Source organism: Schistocerca nitens, chromosome 7 (genome assembly GCF_023898315.1).
Source record: "Schistocerca nitens isolate TAMUIC-IGC-003100 chromosome 7, iqSchNite1.1, whole genome shotgun sequence".
Lineage (NCBI taxonomy): Eukaryota > Metazoa > Arthropoda > Insecta > Orthoptera > Acrididae > Schistocerca > Schistocerca nitens.
In genome coordinates, this window is record NC_064620.1 from 51,289,666 (window position 1) to 51,300,452 (window position 10,787).

At 42.5% G+C, this 10,787-nt stretch overlaps 1 protein-coding gene across 1 annotated transcript in view; it reads left to right on the forward strand.

The window, feature by feature from the left end:
- Window positions 1-10,158, forward strand: part of LOC126195466 (uncharacterized) — a 229,110-nt gene extending 218,952 nt beyond the window's left edge. Inside the window, exon 6 of the mRNA XM_049934094.1 lies at window positions 8,850-10,158. Within this exon, the coding sequence (XP_049790051.1) occupies window positions 8,850-8,956 (107 nt within the window). The 3' untranslated portion in view covers window positions 8,957-10,158. The remainder of the gene's footprint in view (window positions 1-8,849) is intronic.
- The last annotated feature ends 629 nt before the right edge of the window (window positions 10,159-10,787 follow it).

Genomic DNA, 10,787 nt, shown 5'->3' on the forward strand with positions numbered 1-10,787 from the left:
CTGACACCCCACAAAATGATGAAAGGGAACAAGTTTACTAAGACGGCTACTCGGAAAGTATGGTCGAGAAATGGAAACCACAGTGAAAATCGCAAATGTTTCGTTTGTAGCAGTCAGTCCAGCTGCTTCTCTACATAGTCGCCGCTCCGGGTGACGCGTTTTTGATAACAGTGCACCAGCTTTCCAATAACTTCGTCACAGAAGGCAGCCGCCTTTTACCTATTCTCTACGCTGACCTGTAGCTTGTTGTGTATGCCAGCGGTTCATATCACCAGAGACGAAACTCGAAGGGAACCAGGTTCGGGCTGTATGGTAGTTGAAAACGTTGATGGGCTTCCCATTCCCCTCCAGTGCGCGGCCGACAATTGTCACGATTGAGGAAATACATGTCAGTTATGTTGTGTGGACTGCGTTCAAATGGCTCTGAGCACTATGGGACTTAACATCTGTGGTCATCAGTCCCCTAGAACTTAGAACTACTTAAACCTAACTAACCTAAGGACATCACACACATCCATGCCCGAGGCAGGATTCGAACCTGCGACCGGAGTGGTCACGCGGTTCCAGACTGAAGCGCCTAGAGCCGCACGGCCACAACGGCCGGCTGTGGACTGCGTGAAATCAGGTGAAATCTCCCGCAGGCACCCATACAAGGCGGGAAATGCTATTTTATAGGCGACTTTACGTGTTCGTTGTGCCTAAGATCTTAAAAGAGGGACGTGATGCTATCGATCGACAGGCATACTAGAGACACTGTCCGACACATTTGTTTAAGCTTCATCGGATTTTTACTGTGGTTTCCATTTCGCGACCGCTGGGATCTTACTTTGGGAATATCTCTCTTACACTTTGGCTATTCATGCAGTAAAATTTCAGTATCAGTTATGGAATTCTATTTTATCACTTCTTCGCTGCTAACTCTATTCGCAGCACCTTTTCAGGACAGTATATACTTATACACTGAATCTACCAGCGCACTGCTTCATTCTCACAAGCCGACTGTCAGCTATAGACACCCTACTCTTTACACAGCAACAAACTCTTACGTCTTCTCAATTGAGTTCTTTTTGACAGGTTTACAAAATTATTTACACATATTTTTACTTTTTTACTTTATATTCTACCTTCTGAAAGTCATTTGAGCGTCTATGAACATGTTCCATACGTTGTTGTTGTTGCTATGGTCTTCAGTTTAGGGACTGGTTTGATGCAGCTCTCCATTCTACTCTATCCTGTGTAAGCCTCTCCATCTCCGAATAACTATTGCAACCTACATCCTTCTGAATCTGCTTAGTGTATTCATCTCTTGGTCTCACTCTAGAATTTTTACCATCCACGCTTCCCACCAGTACTAAATTGGTGATCCCTTGATGCCTCAGAACATGTCCTATCAACCGATCCCTTCTTCTAGTCAAATTGTCCCAGAAATTCCTCTTCTCGCCAATACTATTCAGTACCATACAAATAACTTTGAAGAGAATTACAACCTTGCACAGAATAAAACTATAAATACCTTTACATAAATAGTTCTCTCTGCCACAAACAGATTACATTTACAGAATATTTGCATACAGATCGAATTATTTTAGACTGAATTTTTAAATCAAATTGACACACAAAAGAAACTAGCTTATGTTGGGCCTCTATGTTTTGTAAAAATGTTTGTTGATTGTATGTTAGTATCTTGATTTAATTGTGTCATTAAAAGTACCTGTCATATAGCGAGACCATATTTTATCTGTAGGAGTGACATGTTTCTGTACTGGATATAAGCTCGTATTATGATGAGATTCTAATCAACATATCCCACATACATTATTAATTTTTTTTAAAGAGTTGAAGCCACTCCACGCCCACACCGGCGTGATGGCCAACTCAAAAGGTCTTCAATGGTTCAAATGGCTCTGAGCACAATGGGACTTAACATCTGAGGTCATCAGTCTCCTAGAACTTAGAACTACTTAAACCTTACTAACCTAAGGACATCACACAAATCCATGCCCGAGGCAGGATTCGAACCTGCGACCGTAGCGGTGGCGCGGTTCCAGAGTGAAACACGTAGAACCAGTTGCCCACACCGGCCGGTTCAAAACGTCTACTGCCATCTCTGCAAAAGGGTTAGTTTTCACTTAAGTGAGGTGTCGCAGGATGTGGGTACTGCGATGTTTGCGTACGTCTGGTTACGGTTAACCATTAATAAGCGCGCATCTGGAGATAGATGCGTCGAAGTCAAATGACGTGTAGCGGTTTGAAGGGCAGAGGAATAAAAGCGCCAAGGCAAGAGCCAAGGGTAAAAAAACCTCAGCGATAGTTAGGTCTGGTGGTAAGAGCAGTAGCGGAAGTCTTGCTGCCTACGACAGGTCGTGCAAGGGTAGGCTTCGTTAGTAGTGGATATCATGCATGTCGATACCTTTGACGTTGTGCGGTGTTGTTGCTCGGCGGCTGCCGCTGGGTGCCGGTGTTCAGCCCTCGATCAGTGTCAGCAACCTGCAACAGTTAGGTTCATCATCGTTTTTGTGTCCGATAGGTCATACATCCGATGCACAGTGTAGGGTGATGTTGACGAATTGTGCCGGCCTCGGTGGCCGAGCGGTTCTAGGCGCTTCAGTCGGGAACCGCGCGACTGGTACGGTCGCAGGCTCGAATCCTGCCTCGGGCATGGATGTGTGTGATGTCCTTAGGTTAGTTAGGTTTAAGTAGTTCTAAGTTCTACGGGACTGATAACCTCAGATGTTAAGTCCCATAGTGCTCAGAGCCATTTGAACATTTGACGAACTGTTTGTGCGTCAGTGGGCGAGCTCGTCGGTTTCCCTGCTGTGGCCTGTTGGTTGGCTCTAATAGCAGCTGGTAATTTCCAACTAACGTTGCTGATATGCAGGGGCTTGCCGACGTTTGTCGCTTGTTGGTGTATGTTACCTTGCCATAGCTATGCCCTAGCTAGTAGTGTCTTTGGCCCCTTGTGCTTCCACCTATGGTTGTAATTCTATTATTACTAGTGCGATTTTTAAATATGTATGAGAATTGGACGTGCGTCTTGTTCTCGTCCCTCTCTCTCTCTCTATCCTTCTTCCCATCACTCTGCCCGTCACCACCTCTCCCCTCTCTCTGTGTATCTCATCCTCCCCACCTTTCTGTCCATCTCCTCCCTCCACCTTGCTACGTCCATATCCAATCTCTGTCCATTTCCTCTTCCTCCCTCCCACTCCCTTTCGCTGACCTTCACTCTTGTTTATTGTCAAAGCCAACGAAAGCGTGACTGGGATTTGAAGTAGCTTAAAGGAAATTGGAAAAGCGGTTGGACTCATTGGTGTATGGGGTATGATAGACCTCTCTTGCTACTGAATGTGTCATGATAGTATCTTCAGTGCCCGTATTTCGAATAGTTTTCATCTACAAACGGTAGGACTACAAAGTTAAGGATGATTCAGACTGCGTAATAGTATTCTCATCATAAACCGATAATCCATAATTATCGCTCTTCCAGTTTTTTGTTAACACGGAGTGTGAGGCAGAAAACAAAAGAGCTGATAAATGTGTACTGGTATATACTTTTTTTAAATTGCGTATAAGGAGAAAGAATATACGAGGGTGAGTCAAACGAAAACCTTAAATATTTTTTAAAAATATTATTTGTTGTGCAGAAGTGGTACAAAGCTGTATCACATTTCATCATAGTCTCCCCCACGCTCAATGCAAGTCCTCTACCGCTTAGAAACTGTCCAACTTAAAAAAAAATGGTGCAAATGGCTCTGAGCACTATGGGACTTAACATCTATGGTCATCAGTCCCCTAGAACTTAGAACTACTTAAACCTCACTAACCTAAGGACAGCACACAACACCCAGCCATCACGAGGCAGAGAAAATCTCTGACCCCGCCGGGAATCGAACCCGGGAACCCGGGCGTGGGAAGCGAGAACGCTACCGCACGACCACGAGATGCGGGCTGTCTAATTTCCTTTAGAAAAAAATTCTTTTGGTAGTCCGCGCAACCACTCATGCACCGCGTGGCGTACCTCTTCATCAGAACGATCAGAATGGAACTTCTTTCCTCGCATGGCGTCTCTGAGTAGTCCAGACATATGGAAATCACTCGGGGCAAGGTCTGGTGAGTATGGTGGATGAGGAAGACACTCGAAATGCAGGTCTGTGATTGTTGTACGGGCAGTGTGGGGCCTTGCAAGGAAGCCATCACCTTCTCGTTCCAAGCGCTAAAGAAGTTCTTCACAAGCATCAACACGTCGTTCTCTGATTACAGGAGTCAACTGCCGTGGCACCCATCTTGCAGACACTTTGTGAAACTGGAGCACATCATGCACAATGTGGTCTGCTGACCCATGACTAATCTGTAAACATGCTGCAATGTCATTCAGTGTCACTAGGCGGTTTTCCTTCACTATGGCTTCAACTGCAGCAATGTTCTGTGGAGTCACAAATCGTTGTGCCTGACCTGGACGAGGAGCATCTTCCACTGAAGTCATACCATTTGCGAACTTCCTACTCCATTCGCAGACTTGCTGCCGTGACAAACATGCGTCACCGTACTGAACCTTCATTCGTCGATTAATTTCAATAGGTTTCACACCTTCACTACCCTAAAACCGAATAATAGAACGATGTTCTTCCGTGGTGCAAGTCGCAAGTGGGGCGGCCATCTTTATACTGATACTGCGACGGTATGTGTGCATCTGCACTATGCTGCCACCTACAGGCCATTCTGCACTCCGTTTGTAGGACGCTTACCAACTTACAGGATAGCGGCGTGACACTTCGATTTGTTATTACAAATTTAAGGTTTTCATTTGACTCACTCTCGTGTAAAGGAGAAAAAATTTGCCTAATGGTTTAAATATAACCTGCTATCGTAGTTAAAACTGACAGGGACAAAGGAAACTGAACCGCATGTTTCCACAGCGAAGTATAGCACAGAATTCTCTTTCTCTCAATGAGTTTCAATAAAAAGCCTATACAACAACGCCATTTAAAATAATTTTGACACACACAGTGGAGGAGGAGGAGGATATTGGTGTTTAACGTCCCGTCGACAACGAGGTCATTAGAGACGGAGCACAAGCTCGGATTAGGGAAGGATGGGAAAGGAAGTCGGCCGTGCCCTTTCAAAGGAACCATCCCAGCATTTGCCTGGTTCGATCCAGGGAAATCACGGAAAACCTAAATCAGGATGGCCGGACGCGGGATTGAACACACACAGTGGTTACTGTTACTACAAGCCAAACCACAAGTTGGGAAACGGGGCCAATTTTCTAGTAGTTTGCTGTAGAGTTGAGATTTTCACACAAAAATGTTTTATTCATATATTACAGAAACTAGCAGTACGGCACTAAACAGCCTTTTAAACACGCTGCTAACGGCAATCAAGTAATTTATAGCAATACAACAATTTAAAAGAAATTCTTTTTAAAAGAGAAATAGAAGTAACAGTACGGCAATCAACAACCTTTCAAAATACAGCGCTAACGGCAATCAAGTAATTTACAGCAATGCAACAGTTTAAAAATTTCTTTTAAAAACGGCAATGAAGTCATTTATAGCAATACAACAATTTAAAATATTTTTAAAGGAAAACACAAAGCCACCAGTACAGCAATAACAGTCTTTCAAAACCCGCCGCTAACGACAATCAAGTAATTTATAGCAGTACGACAATTTTAAAAAAAAATTCTTAAAAAAAAAACAGAAGCTAGCAATACGGCAATAAACAGCCTTTCAAAACACGCCGCTAACGGCAATCAAGTAATTTATAGCGAAACAGCAGTTTAAAAAATTGAAAGAACATCAGTAAACAGGCTGCTAAAGTAAAAACAGAACTTTGCTAGTAAAGTACGGTGAAGTAGTGAAGCTACCAACACCGCCATTTAAAAAAAAATAGGTCTCAGCAAACACACGATTAATGGCAATAAAGGAATGGAGGAATTAAAAAAAGGTTTTTAAACAAAAGTGTCCTGGAATATCATTAGAACATAACAGATTTGACGGACCCGTGTAAGGCGGCCACAAATCACCCACTCAGGGATGCTCAGGCTAGGCAGAATACTGACCAATTTAAATACGCCCGTAAACACAATATCCACTCTCAGGCTGGTCACTGCACCGACTTTTAGCCAGCGAAAACTTGTAATAAGATGGCTTAACTTGCTGACAGAATTAGAGCTAACCTCGTGCAAGGAAACATTACACCAGACAGTCCTGAATGAGCCACCACATGATCAACCAACAAGAAGCATGAATTTACTCATAACATACGACAGAATAGCGAAACAATTAAACTGCCAAAACTACACCTCCGATCGGGCAGTAACGAGAGGAGGAAGAAAGATCACTGCCTTCAATTACACCGGTGCCGGGGACAGGAAACCCGATCCCCGGAGGCCACATGGCAGAAGAGACACTGGTTACGCAAACTTATTACTTAATGATTAAACCTTCCACTAACGTAACTTGCAACTATGCTCGAACAGGCAGGGCAAGACCTCCGATGGCAAGGATCCACACATCCGACCGCGCACGCGTCGCCAGTGTACCCAATACGCCACGGTCACGTGACAACACGCTCTGTCACCGGAGTTCGCGTCTTCTCTGCAACGTTGACGGGTAGTGACCGCTCCTTCATGTTAAGTGTCTCCTTTTTAAACTCCAGTGTTGAAACGGAGGACTTACAGAAGCTTGTTAACGTCCCACCAAAGTGAAATGGACAGCAACTACTCGTGGGGCGATTCTGTATACAACCAACCCGCGGGGAGCTCTTCCGTCAACTCCACCCGCACCTTACACACAACCGACATACATCACGAGGCGACTCGGTACAACCGACCACGCCTGGTCCGCGCTGACGAGCCACACTGCCCTCCCGTGTCCACCAGACTCTCTGAGCACACAAACCTACTTCCGGGCCACCAAACGAAGTTACCACCGGTCAACGGAAGCCAAAACGCAGACATCGATAGCAGAGCGAAAAGACAACCAAGCAGCCACTTAAGGGGCTCCGGAACGCCCTATCCTTGCAATGTTAAAATAACGCTTATAAATTACATCTTTCCTCACAAAGTATTTGAGGTAGGAAGTTGAACTTTTTACAGATTATTTATTGGAATATGGGCTACAACTTAACACAGGGATTTTACAAAATTTTAGTTCAGTTATTAAAGATGATGTTTTTCAATTGTAATGAAAATTCACAACATTTTTTTGCAATTTTTTATTTATATAATCAAAAATATACAGTTTTTTGGAAAAAGGCTGTGTTAAATTATGCAGAAGGTACTGTGTAACATTTACTGAAAGTTTGAAACAAATATGTTTGGAAGATCCTTAGAAAACATGTAATTAGTATGAGAAAATAAAAGTTTTGGGAATCGAGCGACAAAGATTGGATTAACTTTTTAGTGCATTCCAGGTCCATAGGATGGATTATCTTCATCCTCTGCAAACTCCTCCTCCAGCTTCCTCTTGTTCCTCCTCCTGTTTACTCTTGCTTGTATTTCTAGACTCTTTACAGCCCTGTCTGCAGCCCGAAGGCGTTTCTTGTCTAAAGCAAGCATCGCTCGTTGTTGTGTTCGTAGATTTTGCTACCATTTTCTTCAGTTGCAGTTACTGCAACACTGTTCCAAAAGGTGGTCATGTATGAACACTTATCACATTTCAGTTGTATTTCACCAGCAAGTCCCACGTGCTTTATTATGGAGAGTTCCAGACCAACTTCACTACAGTGAATACATCTTACACAGTTTGAAAAAATTCCTTTGAGAACCGACATATCAAATATTTCATTCACATCCGATTCGCCCATAAAACATTCATAGTTTTCACTCATTGAACCAAGCTTCTTCTGTGAAGTATTTTCTTTCCCACTTTGACTGCTAAGGGCAGGTGTACTTGAGAGGTTAGGTTCACTCACTTGGTTACCGTATTTATTGTTTACAGTAATAACACATACCTTTGGCTTTCCAACATTTCTCCTTTTCTTAAAAGCCTTCAGAGGATTTCTAATAACTTTACTTTTACTCATTATTATACTTCAACAAAACAGAGACTCAAGAAACAGAATTAATTACGAATATTTTCGAGATAACGACAGAGTAAATAAACATGAAACAATCGACAATCACACCAGCGATATATATTGAACCATCACAGGTTAGCCACAACACATACTTTATCTCACATCACTAAAATGTACCTGATGAACACGGACGTTAATAATAACACCAATTGACAGCAGTTTAACAGCGCCACAGTGGGTCACGCCCATGTAGAACACATTTCAAAAAAAAATTTAAAAATAGTTGTAGTCTTCGGAATTGAATAATTTATATATCTATTAAAAGGTAATAGTCTGCAGATTCAGAAAACGCAGAAAAGTAAAAATTGAACTTTTCATGATTTTGAGCCTTTCCGGAGCCCCTTAATGACAGACAACATATCGAACAAACATGTCAGGGGAAGACAAGGAAAACCAATGCAATCTAAACACAAGGTGTAGCATGATACACGGCTCAAATTTTGTTCATGGCCGTTTAAATATTTTTAAAGTATCGTGCGAAAATTTGAAGTAAAGAGGTCAATGACTTTCGGTTAAGACGTTTCGAGATGATTTTGAAAATCATCTCGAAACGTTCTTGAGCGATGGTTTTTAAAAATCATCTCCAAACGTTCTTGTCCGTAAGTCCTCGAACGCTTTACTTCAACCTTTTGCACGATACTGTAAAAATATTTTGACGGGCATGAGCTAATTAGAGAGAGAGACAGAGAGAGAGGGGGAAGGAGATGAATTTTCTGTCTTAATCTGGGGCTATCCCTCGAGTCTAACGCAGAGTTCCTCACGTGTTGCAGCCATAGGCGCCAGCCCGGCACTGCGGCCTCCGAACCTACAGCTGCTGGTGGCGCTGTGTCTGGCGACGTCGACGCTGGCGGTAGGCACTGGAGCCTCCAGCAGGTAGCGGCCTTCCGCCTCCGGCGAGGTCTCCAGAAGGCGCTCCGCTGCCGCCACCCGCCCCTGAGGCGGCAGAGCCCGACGTCCGCGGCTGAGCGGCGAAGCGACTGCGGCGGCGGCGGCGGCGGCGGCGGCGGTGCGGGAACTCCACAGGCGGCGACGCGCAAAAGCGGAACAGTCCGGCTAACCCTCCCACTTTGATTTTCCTTTCTGTACGTAAACACTGGACCCTACTTTGCACCGTTATTACAAAGATGACGCCAATGGAGTTTGCGACGTGTATCTCACGACGAGTAATGCGTACTTACCAACGTCCACTTGGCTCTGTCCGAAATCAGCAGGAATGTGACTTAAAGGAAATTTACCACTGCTCCTAGTCGTCTGAAATAATTGCTGTGAAAGTGTTTAACGAGAAGGACAGAAAAACACAATACGGCCTCTACTAACACACCCTCGCGACAGAAAAGCGTTAATTAACTCAAAACCAATGCCAAAGTTTCTACGAGTCAATGAACAGATTATAAATAGAATCCAAGTTTTAGTTTGTCGGTAATAGTGCTGTACTAGCCATTTCTTCAGTCACACAAAAAAATGAAATTGTAAATTGCAAACCGACAAAAAAAAAAAAAAAGGTGTGAAGATCCTACAATTTATCGCTGAAGAAATAAATGCATGACTTCGCAAACAGACCAAAGAAAAAGTGTATCTTTCCAAAAAGGTCAAAAAGTTTACTAGCCACAGAATATTCAGTTCCAGGCCGCTTATAATGATGGTGATATTTATATGCCAAAGCAATTGATTTTGGAGAGCAGAAATCCTCTGGAAGGTACCGATTTCTAGCACTGCCTCGTAAATATTTTTGCTTGTGAAGTAATTCGCAATTATAGCCTGAAGTAAGGTTTCTGTTAGAGTATCGTTTACTTGACAGGTTAATGATACACGAATGGTGGTCACTGTGAACATTTTCCCAAGATGGACAGCTTCATTTCTGTTTCAATCGAGTGTTTGGCGCGCAAAGGACGCTGATAAAAAGTTTCTGAGAACTGTAATGTAAATAAATTTAAATTTCTAATATATTTAGTTAATTCGTGAGATTGTTCCACTAGTCATTTATCAGATATTGTGATTATATGCATATATTCGAATGCACAAACTATTTTATTTGTTCACCTGTTTGATGTTACTAATTCCCTTAGTTCTTATTATTTAAGTCCCTTTTCGACAACTATTACTTCCTACATTGTGATATTACGATAAAATATAAAAATATATATATAAATGTAGACAATGGTGTGACTTTAAAGAAAGGGAGCTGTAATAAAATTGAAAGTAACAATGAGGTCCACCTTTCTTACAGCGAAATAGTCCTCAAATGCTGTGTCTCGGAAAGTTAAATTTCTCAGGAAGCAGTCATTTCTCTGAGTTCTTTGGCATCAGGTAAGGTGTTAAGATAGAACTTCCAAGTAATAATAAACTTATGATAAGTTGTATTTTCTTCCTGAAACACTGTTTTGTTACCACATATAAAGTGTACCTAAAATTTCCTTACTTTTAGTTATTTATTATTGTTCTTTCGTTTCACCGTCTTTAGAGTACGATGAATTAGTCATTTCTATGCGTGGTGTTTTTTCCTTTGTGCACGGAATATCTACGTTCCGTCAACCTCCTCCTTATCTCCTCCTCCGAGATGATGAATTTAGACTATATTTTATATTTGTCTTGGAACCTTATTTTTTCGTCTTTAGCACTTATCTGAACTGTTCTATAGAGTAATTACTTTCCTGTAATTTTAATTCTCTTACGTCCTTTTCAGTTTCCGTAAACAATGTAGGTTTGAA